The 19978-nt window shown below is 42.7% G+C and overlaps 1 protein-coding gene across 6 annotated transcripts in view; it reads right to left on the bottom strand.

Moving 5' to 3' along the window:
• Positions 1-15647, bottom strand: part of SPMIP2 (sperm microtubule inner protein 2) — a 35587-nt gene extending 19940 nt beyond the window's left edge. For 2 of the 6 annotated variants that reach the window (XM_083631404.1, XM_083631405.1), the window contains exons 1-3: positions 15426-15645; positions 11189-11412; positions 7963-8021 (exon numbers count right to left, since the gene is read on the bottom strand). In XM_083631404.1, the coding sequence (XP_083487530.1) occupies positions 7963-8021; positions 11189-11412; positions 15426-15525 (383 nt within the window). In that variant the 5' untranslated portion in view covers positions 15526-15645. Of the gene's footprint in view, positions 1-7962; positions 8022-11188; positions 11413-13868; positions 13982-15425 lie in introns of all 6 variants that reach the window. The other 4 variants (XM_083631402.1, XM_083631403.1, XM_083631406.1 and 1 more) reach the window with 3 other exon arrangements.
• Between the last annotated feature and the right edge of the window lie 4331 nt (positions 15648-19978).

The raw sequence follows: 19978 nt of genomic DNA, 5'->3' as shown, positions 1-19978 counted from the left end.
AGAAGATTCTAAGATGGTGTAAATTACAGGGGTCAGCAAACTTTTTCAGCAGGGGGCCGGTCCACTGTCCCTCAGACCTTGTGGGGGGCCAGACTATATTTTTTTGGGAGGGGGGAATGAACGAATTCCTATGCCCCACAAATAACCCAGAGATGCATCTTAAATAAAAGCACACATTCTACTCATGTAAAAACACACTGATTCCTGGACTGCCTGCAGGACGGATTTAGAAGGCAATTGGGCTGGATCCAGCCCCCAGGCCTTAGTTTGCCTACCCATAGTTTAAAATGCTGACAGTTACTAAAAGGCCTGGAATAAAAGGTGGCACAAAAAAGTGTGTACAGTGGTACCTCGGGTTACATACGCTTCAGGTTACATATGCTTCAGGTTACAGACTCTGCTAACCCAGAAATAGTGCTTCAGGTTAAGAACTTTGCTTCAGGATGAGAACAGAAATTGTGCTCCGGCGGCGCAGCAGCAGCGGGAGGCCCCATTAGCTAAAGTGGTGCTTCAGGTTAAGAACAGTTTCAGGTTAAGTATGGACCTCTGGAACGAATTAAGTACTTAACCCGAGGTACCACTGTATAGTGGACACCAAGCAGGACTCCTTGGGAAGAGCATTCCTCAGGTGGGGCGGCATTGCTGAAAAGCCCCCCTCTCTTATTGCCTAGTAGACTTCTATGTAAAGAGGTCTGCCTTCAGGTCTCAAGCAGACAGTATGTGCAGGGAGATAAATCAATCCAAACTGTGCCTGCAGATGAGTTTCAAAGTGGTTTGCTTACCTGCTGATCGGCTATAGAGAGCAAGCCCCTTTTAACCTTGGGAGGAGGGCAGGGCTGCCCACTTTGTCAAAATGGACCTGCTGGGATGGAGGAATTAAGGATCCAGCCTATTGGATTCAGTTCCTCAGCCTGCTTTATAGCCTGTTGGCAATAGTAAACCCAAATTATTTAATAGTGAAGATGTAAGCATGCTTCTAAAAATAGCACTGCAATTTAATTCACTTTGAACTGCCCAGGAAGCAGGAAAGTTTAAAATAGTTCCATGCTGTTAACATAAGGTTGTGAAGTAGGTACAGTGGTACCTCGGGTTACGAACTTAATTCGCTCCAGAGGTCCATTCTTAACCTGAAACTGTTCTTAACTAGAGGTGTGCTTTCGTTAATGGGACCTCCCACTGCCACCGCACTGCCACTGCGCGATTTCTGTTCTCATCCTGAGGTAAAGTTCTCAACCCGAGGTACTACTCCCGGGTTAGCGGAGTTTGTAACCCAAAGTGTTTGTCACCTGAAGCGTTTGTAACCTGAGGTACCACTGTATGGGATCTTTGCTCAGTGCATTTGTGTATTTTCACTTGAACAGGCTCTGTGGTGATTCCTGATCTGGTGATCAGTACTATGCCAGAAGTGGACAGGCAAAACATAAAAAGTACTGGAAAAAAATAAGACAGTATTTCTTACAAAAGGTAATCCCCTCATTTGCAGTGTGCCTAGGCAAATGAAGACATATGCACAACTACAAAGAGTGTGTGTGTGTGTGTGTGTGTGTGTGTGTGTGTGTTTGAGAGGGAGAGAGACAGAGACAGAGACAGAGAGAGATCTAGTTCTTGAAAAGAAACAAAAATTGATAAGAGAAATGTCAGTTATTCTTAGCTCTCCTCTGGTTTATCTACCTTTTTTCATAGCATTTTTTAAATGTTAGTGACTTCTGTCTGATCAAACCTGGAGGAGATGAAACCTACTCTACCAACAGGGCAGCATGGCCACAGTAAATGCAGTGCAACACACGTTTATCTCATCTACACGCTGTTAGAATTTGAAGCAGAGAATCTTCAGCCCAGAAATGTCAGGAAGTGCTACTTTCACATACTGCACCTGTTGTAAATAGAGCATTTCCCTCTTCACTCAGATAAGGCTTACGTGTGTGCGCACACACGCACGCGCACACACAAGATAGAAGAGGCCATGAGATTGCACAGGCTAGCCCCACCTGCACTGCTGATGTCTGTCATGGCCATGCCTTCCACACATTCAGATAACATGGAAAAGGGCTCTCTAGACAGGGAGAGACTCTGGACCAATCAGGATCCCTGCCGTCCAGTGGAGGAGTTCTACCTGTGTACATCAGTTTTGTGGAGAGCCCTTTCTCAAGCTGCCCGCCATGGGCATAGCCATGGAGGCAGGCAGCTGCCCCCCTAAATCAATTTTTAAAATCCATAAAAATACTTAACTAACCAAGGTTAGGGACGCGGGTGGCGCTGTGGGTTAAACAACAGAGCCTAGGACTTGCTGATCAGATGGTCGGCGGTTCGAATCCCCGTGACAGGGTGAGCTCCCATTGCTCGGTCCCTGCTCCTGCCAACCTAGCAGTTCGAAAGCACGTCAAAGTGCAAGTAGATATATAGGTACCGCTCCAGCGGGAAGGTAAACAGCATTTCCATGTGTTGCTCTGGTTCACCAGAAGCTGCTTAGTCATGCTGGCTACATGACCCAGAAGCTGTATGCCAGCTCCCTCAGCCAATAAAGCGAGATGAGCGTGCAAACCAAGAGTTGGCCACGACTGGACCTAATGGTCAGGGGCCCCTTTATCTTTACCTAACCAAGGTTATGCCCCCCTACCCTAACAAAAGCCTGCCCCGCCTTACAAAAATCCTGGCTTTGCCCATGCTGCCCACCTGTGCATTTCAGTGTCTGGAGGCTGAGCCAGCCCATGCAGCCCCATACCCTCCCTTAAACCTGCTGTTCCCTACAGAAAAGAGGGGGAATGCATGAGAAGAATTCTAACATGGTTATAGAGACTCTTGCCCTGACTCTTATCCTGTCCACATGCAGACTGGCCAGGTACACATCCAAACAAGTAGCTTCCTCCCCAAAAATCCTGGGAACTGTAGTTTGTTAAGGGTGCTGTATCTCTGTGAGGGGTAAACTAATGTTTCCATGATTCTTGGGTGCGGGGAGCCCCTGTGCTTTAAGTGTGGGATGTGACCCAAGTTCAGAAACCAAATCTAGACAAATTGAGAACTCTTGGTAATTCATGAAGTGCAAAGTGGCATCAAAACCCCATGGTCTGAATATAGCCTTTTCTCCCAACCTTGTAGAACAACCTCTGCAAACACGGAAACTGCATGTGTACTTGCACTCAGGTTACACAAAGGAGCAGTAGTTATAAGAGATGTATACATATTATAGTTTGAAAAGAAGCTTCTTTGTTTTGAAAAGATGAATTGGCAAACTCAATAGGAAGTAAAAACAAGCAGCTGATATCTTTTGTCCTTAATATGAATTACCTGGAAAGGGAAATCCCATCCCACCCACCTGACTTGCTCACTCTGTGGAATACACAAAGTATTCCCTAACAAAAACAACAAAGGGTTGGTAGAAACTGCAAAAAAAGAAAGAAAAGTGTAACAGCAGCCCAAGGGTGGAGCTAACAAGAACTGAAACACAAACTGAGAAGTCAGTCATAAGATATGTCAATTGAAATATGAACAAATACTATATGGGTGTGAGAAACTGTTGTGGAGTTCTCTCTCTGTGAGGACTGTAACAAAAATAGCCATGTTGCCAGCTGAAAAACATTCAGAACTTGACTTCAGTTCCGTAATTTACCTAATCCAACTAGGAAAATATTATGTCTTGTGGGGAATCCAGAAGTGGACCAAATTTCACATTTGATCAGAAATAATATAGTAGTAGTAATAATATATTTAACATGTTACCAGTAACATCTGTGCTAGTTTAACTACTGGTTCAGATTACATTCCTTTCTGGTGTGTGCTATTTTCAAAAGGGCAAAAGTGTGTCACCACCCGCGCTCTACGTATTCCTCTTGTGTGTTTCAACAGGAATGCTTAGTTTTGATAAAGGCATGTGCCTTTCATTTCCCATCATGGCTTGATGAGCTTTAGTTTCCAGAAGCTCAGGAATTACATATGACCTTAAATGAACACACTGTGGTTTTGGTGGGAGAAGAGCCGGAAATAGGATTCCAGTCCAGCTGAGCAATGTGTGTAAAAACTGAGGAGAAAATGATGAGCATGAGCCCATACCTGCATGGGAGGGGCTATAGTTCAGTGACACAACACATGCTTTGCTTGCAAAAGGTCTCAGGTTCAGTCACCAGTATCACCAGTTAAAAGATGAGGGAAAGACTCTTGGCTGACACCCTGGAGTGCTGCTGCAAGACAGTGTTGTTAATATGGAACTAGATGAACCAGTGGTCTGCCTTGGAAAAAGGCAAATACCCATATACAATGGTACCTTGATTGTCGAACGCCTTGGTACTTGTCCATTTTGGCTCCCGAACACCACAAACCCAGAAGTGAGTGGTCCAGTTTGAGAACATTATTTGGAAGCCAAACATCAGACGGTGTTTCCACAGCTTCTGATTGGCTGCAGAACCTTCCTGCAGCCAATCGGAAGCCATGCCTTGGTTTCCAAACATTTTGGAAGTCAAACAGACTTCTGGAATGGATTCCGTTCAACCTCCGAGGTACCACTGTGCAGACAAATTTTACAAACATTTATCACATGGCGCTTTTATACTTTAGGGGCTGGCCATTGGTCTCTGGCACTTGGTGAGCATTGCTACACCCCTCTTCCCTCAGTTCGCCAAGTCATGGGTAAAATATGACTCAGAGCATGAACATTTGGTACAGGCAACCCGCAATTAAACACATCAGGAGGAACAAGATACGAAGAGGGTCCCAGACAGGAATCACTACTGTGACTCTATTGGAAAAGTCACAGAACACTCCACAGTACCCTGGAACATTCCACAGAAATCCACTACTGCATATGTATTTTCACTTGCATTTTTTTTTTTAAATGCTCTGTTATGGTCACTATCTGCTTTCTGAGGAAGTTGAACCTCAAAAAGGAAGTGCTGGTTTTCATGGTTTCAGTCTGAAGAGAGCATAGGAATTCCCTTGTGGTGAATGCCAAAAGCATAGTGCAAGCAACAAATGCTTTAGGAGCTCTGGGGAAAGGTGTAAGATCCATGTCTGCTGTGCTAATGTAAAAGTAGCAATTGTCAACTCAGTAGCAATAACTAGACCACTACATTGATTTATGTTTTAAAATAAATATACATTGCAATACTAAACATTTTAGAATAACTAGGCAGGCTGTTGCCCACATTTACTTTGGGTATATAATAGAGGAGGCTAATTTTCTGGGAATAGGATCATCCAGAAATGTTCCCCACAGCTTATTATAGAACTGAGGACTAAGTGTCTTCAGTAGCATTTCACTGAAAATGGTTATCAGTGCTTTGTGCTGTTGGCATAAACATCATTATTTTTCTAAAGGGTTGTGCTCTGTTTTGAGATATTAATTTAATTAACATTGGCTCTGCTCATACGTATGCTTCCCAGCTAATTAAACCATAACTTAGAATTGGGGAATGAGTTTCACTCACCTACTCCCTTCCTGAATGGTGTGTCAATCCCAGTTATCCTAAGTTGCATTTCCCCAGTATGCCCAAAATGGACAACTGTGATTTAATGTCAGTTTACTAGCCAGGATCTTAAACTATGTACCAAGCCAGAATCTCAATCTGGGAAGCATTCCATTCACTGATTGTATGCATCTCTGTAGCTACCTTTTAAATCCACTGTGACTTTTAGTATTAAGACTAGCCATGGACTTAACTGAGCTCCTAAGTTTTTGCCCATATTCCAATCCGTGAGGTGGTAAAATGGGTACCTCTTCCCCTCTCCCACATCCTGTCAAGTAGGCAGTCTGTGCAGTATCCCAGTTCATGAACCCTCGTCTCCTAATTTTTATTTCTTGGAAAAGAAAGAATCACAAACATGAAGGCGCCTTTCGCGAAGTCAGGACCTTGCTCCATTTTAACCAGCATTGTCTGGTTTGATGTGCTGTCCAACATCTCTAGCAGAAGCCTTTCTGTATCCACCCCAGCTACCTAAAAGCCCTTTAACTTTAGCTGCAGAAAAAAGAACCTTGGGGTCTCCTGCATGCAACATGTTTGCCTGTTACATTTTTTTAAATATCTGACCATTCCTCCAAGGAACTCAAAGTGGCATGCATGGATTTCCTCCTTTTATCCTCAGAGCAACCCTGGTAGGTAGGTTACACCGAGAGACAGAGTCTGGCCCACTGAGACTTCATAACTGAGTGGGGATTTGAAGCCTGGTCTCCCAGGTCCTTGACTGACACACTTAAAAATTTTTTTTAAATTGATTTATGATCAACATTTGTACAAACATAACCATGCAAACAATAACAGAACCATACACAGATCATATTGTTTTTTAAAAAATCACAGAGATGCTGCTGTTACATATAGCCAAGATTTTAAGATGAGACTATACAGCCCAGACACAACAAGGAGTGAGTCACAGGAAGAGTACTTATCCGACTCTCCCTGTTATGACACTCTAACTACTACACCACACCAGCTCTGAGCTATCACCCCAACCCACATAAAGAACCCCCATTACCTTAGGTATATGACAGAGGAGAGAGGCATGCACATACTCCTATGCCATCCAAAATTATTGGCAGGAGGGTGTCTGAACTCAGGTACTGGCTATTATCTGATCCATCTAGGGAGGAAATGTGCATGTTGAGAGAAGAAAGGGTGTGTGCGCGCGCAATTAGAGCGCTGATTCTTATTTGTTTCAGCAATTTCCACTGCTGGAGATGCAAACGAATTGGTGTAGTAACAGCAGCCAGCAAAGCTTGCAAGTATGACACACAGTCAGGACTCATGTTGTTCTCCCAGCGGTATGCCTGCTTCCACTGAGGCCCAGCCTCACTCATGGAATCTTTCTGAGCTGCTGTCATCTTGTATCAGAAGCAATTGTATGCATGTTCTAATATACCCAGAATATGCTTGGCAGTTTAGCAAAGCAAGTAAGAAGTTGTCATTCTAAATGCAACCTGCAGATTTGCTGCAGTATTGCCCCTGGAACTCAGTCAGTACTCAAGGAAAGAGGAATGTGTGACAATTTTGCTTCCACTTTAGTAGGATTTCTGAACTTCACACTGTTGCAGCCAGAGCTGGTGCATAGTCTCATTGTGAATAATAATAATAATAATAATAATAATAATAATAATAATTGCCATCCTGCTTCAGATATGAAAATGTATTTGGTTATGTATATGTGTGTGCTTATGATTCACTGCTGCTCCAGGAGGAATTAAAGCGTAAACAAGTATGGAACCTATACATGTCCTTCGGAGTTTAGGGGAGTCAGGTTATTGCTTAACTTCAAATGAGTTGGGAAAGAGGGGTGGAGGCACCGGATCAGAGTGTTGACTACTTGGTTTTATGAGAAAATGATTCATTTCCCCCCAGGTGATTTGAGATGGAGCTTTGAGCAATATTTAATTTCTCCTTAGGAAAGGATTTTGGTTGCTGGGGATGATCTTGGCCTTGTTTTGGCACCAAAATAAATGGCACTTGGCATCTGTCTCCTTAGAATCATAGAATCATAGAATCATAGAATCATAGAGTTGGAAGACACCACAAGGGCCATCGAGTCCAACCCCCTGCCAAGCAACCCCCTTCCTCTCCCCTGCAATGCAGCTGAGCATATGAACATATTTAAGCCTTGACAGTGGGCAGCCAAACTGGAAAACCGAGAAGGCAAGTATCTCTGTTCTCATCTGGTTAATATACACAGAGTGTTTCATGTGGGCAGTATTTGCTGAATTCTTTCTAGCCAACTGTAATTTAAGCTGCTCAGCATAACATTAATTGTAAAGCCCTTCCTACCTGCAGATATTGTCATCATATTGGAAGGCATCATTGAGTCATAACAAGATGTAATTATTAAAGCCATTCCATTCAAAGTGGATAATATGGACAATACTACTTATATCTTGCCCATCACTTCTACAGTAGGTTAGTCCGTACAGGAGAGTAAAAAGAAATTTTTATAGAGCAATTTAAAAACAAAAAACAAAACCCCATAGCAGCCTTCAAATAACCCTACCTGGGATTTCTGTATCGAGCCACTATTTCAAACTCTTCAGCTGGAGGAAATCGTTCATGCTGTCAAAAAGAAACAAATTATTATGCTTACAATGCATGTTTACACTCTACTAAGCCACTTTGTCTATGGGAGGGGGGCACTTTCAATATTCTGATATTTGCAGATTCGTTACATAGCAATCAAGAGCGAAACAAATCTGCCTGAGTACATATATTGTGTACATATCACAGGGACCCATGGTTAATTGGGGATCAATATAAAGATTCTAGTTGCAGAGTATGCCATGGGCACCTGTGGTACACAGGATTCCCAGGGTGTGAGAGAAAGGGCCATAAACCCTACCCTTTTTGTAGGGTTATAGACCAGGAACCTGTGGCCCTCCAGATGTTGTGGAACTCCAAATCCCACCAGCCTCAGCAAGCATGCTAGGGATGATGGGATTTGTAGTTCGGTAATATTGGGAGGGTTATACACCTCCTATCCTGCCATTTCTGATATTGGTTTTGTGTCATGGCTTTGGCTGTTGTGCTTAAACCAGGAGTGGGGAACTTATGGTCCTCCATAGGCTGTTGGACACCCATCATCCCTAGTGGTCATGTTGTCTGGGATTGACTGGTTTTGGAGTACAGCCACATCTGCTGAACCACAGGTTCCCAGTCTCTAAGCTACATCCTTCTTTAACAATGTTGACCCATGTGAAATTTACATAGAAGTGATCAATGTTTTTTTTTATTTTGAGTTATGAGGAACAGGGCATTGCAGAGCTATGCAATAATTATGACAAAATATGGATCATTGAATAAAAACAATCTACATTTTAATTCACAATCTCTCTCTCTTTTAAAACCATGCTGATGCCATCAAATTCTCATCAATTTTAAGTCCAAAAATACAGTTATCATCTCTTAGGCATTTCTTTAATTTTTTCTGCTAGCAGCTTCAAAACTGGAAGAAGAATTTGGTTGAAAAGATAGCAGGACATCCATCTATCTATCATCTATCTATCTATCTATCTATCTATCTATCTATCTATCTGATTTGGAGTTAAGGCAGCTTCCTATGTTAGAGACAGTCGCCCATGAAATTAATTCTCTTATTGGAATTATTGCAGAGTAGCCATTGTATCTTAAGGGCATGCTTCTAAGCTTATCATTTTTTTGAGGATTGTGTCCAGTACCACTCAATACAGTGGAAATTGTTGGGAATAGTACATGTCTGCTAGATAATTTCTAGATATTATCTAGATTAACAAGAATGTATCAGATTGCTGGTTCAGTAACAGAGTCCATCTACCCTACCCATTCCATTTTTTTTACAATGTCCTAACGCATTCGGTGATGGCTATGCCAAGTTTTCTTGCCACCCTGCAGTAATTATGCTGTTGCAGCATTAGGCTGAGGGAATAAACCCTAAAAAGCCTTCAAGATTGGACAGCATTTGGCGTAGAAACATTTGGCACAGAAACATTTTCAATGCTATTTCTTCCAGAAGTTTCTTGCAAACTTTGAATGATATTTTCCTAATTCTGAGGGTGTTATTATTATTTTTTATTGTTATTATTCATTAAAAAGAAAGAAATCAAAACTAGAATTTGAAAAGGGTTGAAATCCACCATAATGAATTGGAATTCTGAAATTCTGTCTTAAATTTATGCATTTCAACTATACTTTCAGCTGATATGGGCTGACTATGCAATATACATGTCTACTTGGAAGTAAGCCTCATTGAGTTGCTCCCAGGTAAATGGTTGTATGATTGCAGCCTACATTTTAAAAAGTGTTTGCTCCCTGTTGTATATCCTGGCAAAGGGGAACCACCAGCCCACGGGCATAACTTGACCTGCCTGACCTTCCAATTTGGTTTGCGAGGCCATTTCAGGAAAACCAGGCCATCCTACCATATACCCAATGGCGTATATGATGTCAGATAATGGGGAGGTAAAGACGTGGCTGGGCCAAAAGTGGGTTTGGCAGGCAGATCAACAGTGTCAGCAAAGCCCTGCATCTTTGCAAGCGGCCTTGTGTCATGAACTGGCAGGACAATGGGGAGGAGGAAGAGGATCCCGGCGAGGGGTGTAGCCAGGACTGGGACACATCTGAGGAAGCAGGGGACGGGGAAGGAAATACTCACAGGGTGATGGAGGATGGCGAGGGGTTGGGGGTCATTGCACAGGAACCAGAGCAGCAGGACTCATCACCAGAGCCAGAACATGTGTTCACTCTCCATGAACACGGACTCTGAGGCGTAGGGAGGAGCAGCAGACAGGGAGCCTGAGGCAGGCAAGGGCCCACAGTTCAGCTCACTAGCTGGCCAGGTAAGGCTTGCTAGCTCTGGGAGGAGGTCTGTGATGCCTCAGCTGGAGTAGGCTAGGAACAGGTGGGGGTCACATGCCTCATCAAGCCCAGATGCTGGAATCAGCATGCAAAGTACAAAAGAGGAAGCAGAGCTGAAGTGTAGCATCTGCCAGTGTTGTTGGTTGTTAGCTTCAATACTCCAGGATCTCTATGGGACTTTGGACACATTGATTGATCCCGGATTTGGGACTTGATATACTGACTTGCTGCCAGGTAGGCCAGGGATTCAGGATACCTTGGTGGTCGCCAGTGCTTGCAAAGTGTTATGCTTTTGCTGGCACAATTTGATTTTGACATAGGAAAATTGGTAGCCTGGTGTCAGTGAGACACCAGCTGGCTGACAGGAAGGCAGCCCTGCCTACTGGTCAAACTTGGTCTATGGGTGACTGGGAGTGGGGCTCCCACCCCACAATATCCTGACATCATGCTTAATGTTACACGGCAGGATCTTCCACTGAATTAATGCTGGGTGAAGCTTCCTTTTCTATAGTGGATGATATATACTTTACACACAAGTTAAGCTTTAGCAATACTGATGAACTGTCACATCAGGCTGATTTATTTTGCCCCTCATAGTAATGATTGTGCATGGTCTTTTTGTGTAGAAACATCACCATGTTATTTAGTCATGAGGAAACCTGTTTAGCTAAAGCACTACAATTATGCAGCATAAGTCTCTAGACGCTGCTCCAGGGGTAGCCAATGAGGTGCCTTGCAGTTGTGGACTGCAACTCCCATCAGCCCCAGCAGCATTGCCACTGATCAGAGATAATGGAAGCTGCCGTCCAAAACATCTGGAGGGCACTGTGCCAGCTATCCCTCAGCTACTCCAGCATAAGAGGGCATTCTGAAATAATAAAGAGTTTAGTTACCATTAACTGCTGGCCGTTTTTCTGGGGGAGAGAATTAAACTCTCCTACTCCCCAGCCAATTTCTCCTACATAGCAACACCTGTGGTACCATGGAGGAGGATTCCTTGGTGCAGGTCTCCACAGGTAAGCAGCTTCACTAGTGCCCTCTACTGGCGCAGTTGCTCCTCCTATATAAAGCGTAGTTTCCGGAAGCCTTGATCTGTGATTACGCAAACCATCTGGGCCTTGAGAATAGAAAGTATTTTAAAATATGGTTATACAAAGGCAAAGATGGGGTACATAATCTTAGATTTGCTACTCCCATCCTGACTCTAAACGCATTTCAGTATTTAAAAACGGTTGCGAATTGTTTTCTTTTTTGATTGCTAACTCAGATCCTTTTGATTCTGCATTTATTCCAGAGCAGACCTTCTACCTCTTTGAATGTGCTTGTGCTGCCCCCTATATCCTATATTGACCTTGGAAAGCTGTGAGCAATAGCAGCACGATAGGGTGGAGAAGGGAAGGATGCCAGCAATGCCATATAGAAGTAAATGTTGGACAGCTTTCCAGATTCTCTGTGCTTGCCCCTAAATGTGCACAGTGTCCCTATATCATGAAGGTATGCTTCATGCATAGGGTCCTGTGCCTACAATGCCTTAATGCATGGAGACTGGGAATAGACCATTGGCTGTGCTATTGGTTCCTCCACCTCCTCATTTTCATTTCTGCATGGGATAAATGTTTGCATGGATGGTCCTACTGTACTAAACTCAACTCAATGCATGGTGCCTATAGCCCTTTATGTTAAAGTAATCCTTGTGCGGCCCTGTTTGAAAAAAAAAATGAAGTATGACATAATTACAAAAACATCCAGTGAGTTATGAAGTAAATTCTGTTACTCATTTCTTTGGCACTTCAGTGTCCTGAATGTTTAGCTAGAGCAGAGGAGTGATTAAATTGTGTTCAACTCTTTCAAAATAAAGCTTGAACTCCTCTCCAATCAGGCTGAAATTGTGTGTTTGAGATTGATTTGACAAATATTTATAGTAGTACCATGCCACTGCCTATAGTAAGCAAAAGTATCCTGCCTTTATTGTGTTAAGGATTATGATGATGACAGGCTACTGTTACTTTCTAATATTATGTTCAGAAGAATGAGAAGGTTGTCTTTGGGGAATGGGATCTTTCGTACTATGTATGATTGCAAAATGCATTAAATGGGAATCCCTTTGTTGAATGTTAAGAAGTGCACCCATGTAGGATTTGAGGCTCTTTATTCCAGCCATATGTATGCTCTCTGTGAATTAATAGTTTATTAACAATACCTATAGGCACTGAGTTCCTAAGACACTGAGAGACCTTCTGAGTTGAGTGTGTGATATATAGATTCAAAACCAACAAAAATGATAAAATAAGAACTATAGTATGTGTGCTCTTTCCTTCTTTTTCTCTCTTCCCCGCCCTGTTTAAGTGTAGTCTCTCTCATGGTAAACTTAACCCAAATCTGCAACGTGGTTTCTTTGTCTTACCCTATTTAAGGTTACAGTCCTATGCACACTCACCTGTGAGGAAGTGGCATGGGATTTACTTCCAAGTAAACATGCAGAAACATACATTACCTTTACCTTTAAACATGCAGAAGACTGTTATGCTTTAAATGTTTCTCTTGCATCATCTTATAATTTGTTGGCTACCATCTAGGGCTCCACACCTTGTGTGGATGAATTCTACCCATCTACATCTGGGTATGATTCCTTCTGATATCTGCTAAACACATAGATGTCAGAAGAACATGGTGAAGTGTTCTCTTTACTCTTTCCAAATCTGTGGGGTAATAAAAATGAGAACCAAAAGCAAGAGCTCCTTTACCCTGCCATTGTAGACTACACACCCAAGTTCACACCACACTAACAGAGGGGTCTTAGAGGCCCTGATGTGGTAGGGGGAAGGCTTGGGTTGAGGAACCAGTGACCTTCTGGATTTTGTTGGACTCAAACACCCCCAATCCCTGCCAGCATGGCCACTTGTCAGAGACAATGTGAGTTGTAGTCCAGAAACATCTGAAGGACCACAAGTATCCCATCAATATTATAAGCTGTGAGGGCCACCAGAGTTGTTTAGCAAAGTGTGAGGCAAGTAAGGAAAAACTTGACCCCTTAAAAAGAAGGAAGGAGGATCTTCGGCAAAATGTAGAAGCAAAGAGGAGTTCCCTGAGAATGCATATGAATTAGAGAACAGAAAGCTAAAAGGGGAAATTGATACTTTCCCTTATAGAAAAAAGAGGCTACTGCTTCAATCAGTTCTCAGCCCCTTGGAGATGCAACACAATCTTATGCTTTCCAGCACAAGAAAGAGTCCCACTGGATTCAGCCCCAGCAACCCTAAATCTTACCCAGCATACTTTACACAAAGTTAACTCACTTCAAAATGTAAGAGAAAATAAAGAAGATGGAGAACAGGTGGTGAGATGAAAAGGAAGCAGTAGAGAGAACCAGCAGGTTGTCCCTTAAAATCACTAAGATTTTTTGTTTGTTTAAGATTCATTTGGAAATGGAAACAAATATAACTATCTGAAAGAAGGAATATCCCTTGCACTGAAGTGAATGGGAAACCCCTAATAGAGAAAGAAGAAATGTTTTTTTAAATAAATGCATGGCTCCTTAAAAAATAAATGCATAATGTAATATTTTAGAAGTACCTCTAATCATGTAGAGAGCATCCTCTCCTTTCTTCCTTCAGGAGGACATCACTCCAGAATTTTGTTTCCTTTTTGGCAGAAGTGGATGGAATTTGCAAAAATAGTAACCCCTCCTGAAAAACTAAAGCCTGCCAAATTTTAGACTAATATGTTCAGAGAGATTTCTGCACTACTAAAGTTGATTTTGGGGAGGAAGGAAGTTAAAAGGAATCACTTTGTTTATTGTGGTTTTGTGGTCAATTGTTTTAGTACGAACATGGCATATATCGTAAAGGTTCCCCTGGGAAAGTAACCTGCAGAATTTCAGGAAGATGAGAGCAGGGGCTTAGGAGTTATGATGAATGAAAAAAGTAGCTTTGGGTCTGAGTTCTGTTCAACTGGAACCAAAAGTTATAGAAACTAAGTGCAAAACTGATTTGACAAACATGGATGGTGTGTGAGCATGTGACACATGGGGAGTAGTATTTGAATGTCCAACATTTCCCAAACATGTACCACTAGAAGTAGCAAAAATCACAATATAGGCAAGAACAAGGACATATATTACTTCAACACCACTCCCCAAACCACTATGATTGGAGCTCTGGTAAAATAATTCCCTTTGATTAGAAGCCAGAAGCAGAGCATGCTATACGAATCTAGCCTGGATTTAAAAGGAGCATGTGGTTCTGAGGCAAGTTCTTCTTCCTCTAGATAGGACTGCAGCTGGTGAGTCAACCAATGAAGGAAAAGAAACCCACTCCTGGCCACCAATGCCATTTTGCATTGGTAGCAGTAAATCCAGAAGAAAGCCCAGGCTATATGCCTCACTCTCTTCAGGATGGCAAACCTGCCTAGATTCATTTTGTCCATCTCTGCCAGATCAGCATATATCCCAACCAACAGGACTTATGTCTTATCAGGATTTAGCTCCAGGGTGTGTGTGTGCTTTGCTCTTATCCAACCCCAAACTGCCTCCAGACAACTTCCATCACTGCACTGGATTATACCAGTAACATTTACATTCCAAACCCCCAGGTGACCTCCCTAGTGGTTCAATGTAGATGTTTGAATGTGGGGAGTAGGGGACATGATGGGACAGGGACAAAATGGAACATTGTGGCTTCCCACCACCTTGTGGACCTATCCTCCCCCAGAAAGGACTGTGACCATTGCAAAACCATGCCTCCAAGTCCTGTCCCAGTGAGATGACCCAGAAAGACATGCATGGTATTGAAAGCTGCTGAGAAGCCCAGGAGAACCAAACAAGGCCACACTTTAGATTCCCCAGCATGTCATCAGTCAGATGGTTCCACTCAGATCAGAAGTCATATAAATGTAAACTTCTCTGCTACATGATCAGGTTCGTTCATTTTTGTCCTTCCATGCTCCTTTAGCAGCACAGAACAGCGAATCTCTATTTATAGAACATGATACAGAGCGACGATATGCAATGCTGCGTATGATGCAGCAGCTGAGTGTCACTTCTCACGCTGCTCCATCGATATGATGAATGCTATTGCTTCAGCTTCATTTGGCAGCCAGCCATTTAAGCGGCTATGGAACGGTGGCGGTTACCTGTGAATATCATTCTATTCCCTGAACCTTCGGATTGGGTGCTGGAAGTCAAAGCGCGTTTTTTCTCCTTGCCCTTGGCAGGCTGGTCTATAGACTGCATTGTCACCAATCAGTTAATCCTTGGCAGGCTCGCACGAGTTCTGAGCACTGCGGCAGCTGTTGTTGCTGGCTGCCTCGCTAGACAGCGCAGACAGGAAAAATGGTAAGCCAGGCAGCTTTGGAGGACACAAGGGCTATTTGGTGACACTTGCGACATTGTGACATATTGTCCTTGTGACCTTGCAAGCCAAGAGGATCCCACTAGCTGCTGCCTGCTTTCTCCCACCAAGTAGCAAGAGGTCTCGACTCTACAGCACCTTCGAGCATTTCATTCAGAAATACATTGTGAGCCAGCTCTTACATGTCCTCTAAAGTTCTTAGGCCATTTGGTACATTTGTAAATATAAAGGAGGAGGGTTTACTTGGCTTGCCGATACTTGGCCTCCTTCAATGTTTGGCAGTAAAATAATGTATTTAAAGGGCACACACAAAACTATCTCTCTCTCTCTCTCTCTCTCTCTCTCTCTCTCTCTCTCTCTCTCATAACCACAATGCGGTTTTGGCTCTGCTGCCACAAAGCAACAAGGAATATTTGCTTCTAATTACAGTACTGTATTGATCATCTGCTATTCTAAAGTGAAAGAGGTCTGCCTTCTATTTTCCATTAGTGCAGTGCAGCATTCTCCAAGCAGATGCCCTCAGGATCAGACTGTAACTTCCATCAGCCCCAGTCAGCATGGCTCGGAGGTCACCAGGTTGGGGGAGGCTGGGGAAGGGCGTTTTCAGTCTAAAAGCAGACCTTTACCTAACATGAGGTTTGCTTCTGGGATGCTCTGTGAAACAGGGAGGACTTAATTCCCTCCTTTCCCAGAATCCACCTGCTTGCTTGCCACCATTCCCACACCTGCAAGCCCAACCACTGGCTTATCTATCTATCATCTATCTGTCGTAGTGAGTGGCAGTGTTTGATTTAAGGAAGGACTCTTCTGTGCTTCCTATCTCATATTGAATTTGCAAGTGGCATCTGCTTTTATTTCATTTATAGCACACACACACACACACACACACACACACACACACCCCTTCAAAGGTCCTGGGTCAGATAGCAATGTGCCATAGGACACTACCTTCTAAAAAAGAGGTCAAAATTAAGTCTGTACTTTGGGGATTAAGGACTGCAATCCTTCCCACCTTTGCCTAAGGTGTAAGCACCATTGAACATAGTGGGACTTTCCAAGTAAACTCGAATATACTTCTGCTGCCTTGGTCCTGCCTTGCAGCAAGAGGCTGTTTTGTATGATTTTGTGGTCTAATCTTACTCTGTTTCTATGACACTATGTAATCTGCACATATTTTTGATGGTCAGTTTGTTTGCACTTGCCAAGCACAACACTGAATTCCAGTGCCTTTTTTTTTCTCAGAGTGCTATTAGTTTGTTTGACACCTCTGACAAGCCAGAAGCATTTAGCGATTTGCAGCTACTGTGCTTCTCTCTCTCTCTCTCTCTCTCTCGCTCTCGCTCTCGCTCTCTCTCTCTCTCTCTGCATTTGGGACTGCAGCAGTTGCTTGCTAGACAGCCGAGTTCCCTTCCAAACAGTGAGCAGAGGATGCTGGCTGAAATGTGCATTCCGGCATGCCAGGCAGTCTGCCTTCTGCACAGATCAGCTGATTCAAAACAGGAATAGGGGACTCCGAATGAGAATGACCTTTCTTGTCAGCAAGGGCAATCAAGTGTTTGTATAAAGCCACAATACTCTTGGCAGAAGCTTCCTTTCATAAAATGGATTTGGCTTCTCTTTAGAGAATTACAATTGTTTTGCAAGCACAGTTTAGCTTAGAGGGGCCAATTCACATCACCATATTGTCATGGAGAATATGTGGCCTGAATGGATCTGGATTGATTTTCACCTCACTGTGAAGAAGAATGTGTTTGTTTAATTATACATCCAGCTTACAACTCAGCCACTATTTGCCATGCTGTTGCTCAACCACCTTTTGGCTTCTTTGCTGCATGAATTGGAGTTTGTTTCCTTAAGAAATTTGCTTGGCACCCTGCACATACAATTTACAATACCATTTATAATACAATATTACAACAATGACAACACATTAAAACTCAATAAAGCAGCAAAGTCTTAATCTGTTCTTTTTTATGTATTATGTTTTTTATGTCTTAATCTGGTTTATAAAAGGCGGATACCAGGTGAGCGCATGAACACATACTCTGCAGGTGTATTAATCAAAAAACAATTTTGGGGGGAAATTACCAATACTACTATTGGGGTCTTAATGGCAAGATTGCATTGGCTATGAATACCTTCCTTACTTTGGGGGATTAAGCAATGACCACTAAAGAACCAACATTAGTGTGCTTGCTCTAGAGTAGGTGTGGGGAACCTTTAGAGATCCAGATGTTGCTGAATTTCCTCTGCCCTCATCCCTGGCCATTGTCCATGCTTTCTGGAGCTGATGGGAGTTGTAGTTCAACAACAGCTGGAGGTCTAAAGGTTCCCCACATCTTTTTTTTTAAAAAAATATATTTTATTAAGGGTTTTCTTGTAAGGTTCCCCACATCTGTTCTTGAGAACTGGTAATAACCACGCTACTGTTGCAATTGTAATATTTTAAAAAAGAATAAAAAATGATTTAAGAGTGAAAATAATGGCTTCTGTGGTTTGACATGCTGCTACAGAAATATATAGGGTTCAAAGAGTTAATAAGATGCTACACAGACCACACACCCATGCTGCCTAGCTTATATGCTTAGGGCTTATCCAGACTTCCTTTTGTGCTACATTTCCAGGCACAAGTCCAGGTTTTAAAGTTCCACATCTGCAGGTGTAGGTTTTGGGGTTTTGTTTTTTAACTTGCTGTTTTCCCAGGAAAACCCACATTTTACCATTTGAGTTGGAGCAAATGGTAATCAGGATTGCTGTTTGTTCTGATTAGGGATTGCCATTTGCTCTTCTTCAATGGGTTTTCCCAAGGAAAGCACCAGGACAAAAGAGAAAAGGAAAACCACTCGGACACGAAGCTTTAAACTGTGGATCTGTGCCTGGAAAGCAAGGTGCAAAAACTGGGAGAAGCTTAGAGGCAGAGAGTTGCGTTCAGTGGAATTAGGAGGCTGGACCTTACAGACTCAGCTTTGCCATGGACAAAGAAACTAAAGCAGAACGGGTGAAAGGTTATATGCAGAAGTACTAGCTTTTCAATCAAAGTGGGACAGAAAAGTAGGAAGATAAAGAAAATAAGAGAGTAAGGGAGTTGAGGTGCTAATGATCTGAGGAAACCAAAAAAGCATAAAACTGGGTTTTCACTGTAACATGGAGGGATGCTTTCATGAATGGACTATAAATTCACCGCTAAGCCAGTCATCTCAAACTGTGAAAGTGCTTAAAACAGCAGCAGCTACATAGTCCTCTAGATGTTATTGGACTCTAATTCCCATCAGCCCTTGACAGCATGGCCAAGAGTCCTGGGTAATGGGAGTTAAGTGTCCAAAGATATCTGGAGAGTTACAGGTTCGCCATCTCTGTTTTAAAATGCCAAAACTAGCAGCTTAAAGTTCTGGGCTACATGCACCATGAAGCATTTGTGTCACTACATTTGCTGAACATAGCCTTGAGCTATGTGATTTCATTGGTGATTTCATTGCTTTATGTTAATAAACAAAAAAGACACATAACAGTCTCCATTTCATTGTGTGTACAGAAATCCATCACTGTGTTGCTGGGTTCACACTCCAGTGTACTCTGTACCCAGTGCACACCCATTGCTGGTTTGGGAAGTGTACATACTGCATTAGCAACAAACCATATCTATCTTATAATTTATGAAATACAGAGCCTTGATGTGTTTTCATTCCAAATTGAGAAGAAGGCCGGAGTGCAAAGAAGTATCAACGTCACTCTTTCTGGTAATTTTACAGTCAGCGTACTCTGACATAGCTCCAAGCATATCTAGTACTTCAGATGTGCCTTTGTGTTTTAGTTCGATAAAAGGAAGTGTAAACAATGTTAGACATAAATGTAGATAAAGTGATACCTTTTATTAAAGCAACAGGAAGTGTTAAGTCAAATATCAAGTTTGCCTATGACGCACGTAGATCAGTTTGGAAATACTCTGCTGTCAAAAATCTGTAGACATGTGAAAACAAGGAAGCAAGGCACTAGAATTCAAAAAGGGCACTGGAGAGTCCTATTGATCAACACCATAGGGCAGTGCTCAAATTATTGGGGGTGAGGTAGGGGGCTCATAATAAAACTCACAAGCCCTTTAACTTTCCAAGTTTAGCTCAATTGTAACCACCTAAAAACAATAGCTAAGGGGACTGCCCCAGCCCTGAGGTCCATTTTGTACTCTCTTTGATGGCCTTCTGCCAACAGGTAAATGCCACCATGTTCAGAAAGGTGTCTTGTCCTGCCAGGTTGATTAGGTTCTGCTCCTGCTGCTCATTGATGTGTTTAGTTTAGCTGGTGGTTCTTTATGTCCATGCCTGTTTTTGTTCACTTGTT

The sequence above is a fragment of the Podarcis filfolensis genome (genome assembly GCF_964270895.1).
Source record: "Podarcis filfolensis genome assembly, chromosome: 9".
Lineage (NCBI taxonomy): Eukaryota > Metazoa > Chordata > Lepidosauria > Squamata > Lacertidae > Podarcis > Podarcis filfolensis.
The sequence above is the reverse complement of the archived record's forward strand: the minus strand, read 5'-3'. Positions and strand labels throughout refer to the sequence as shown.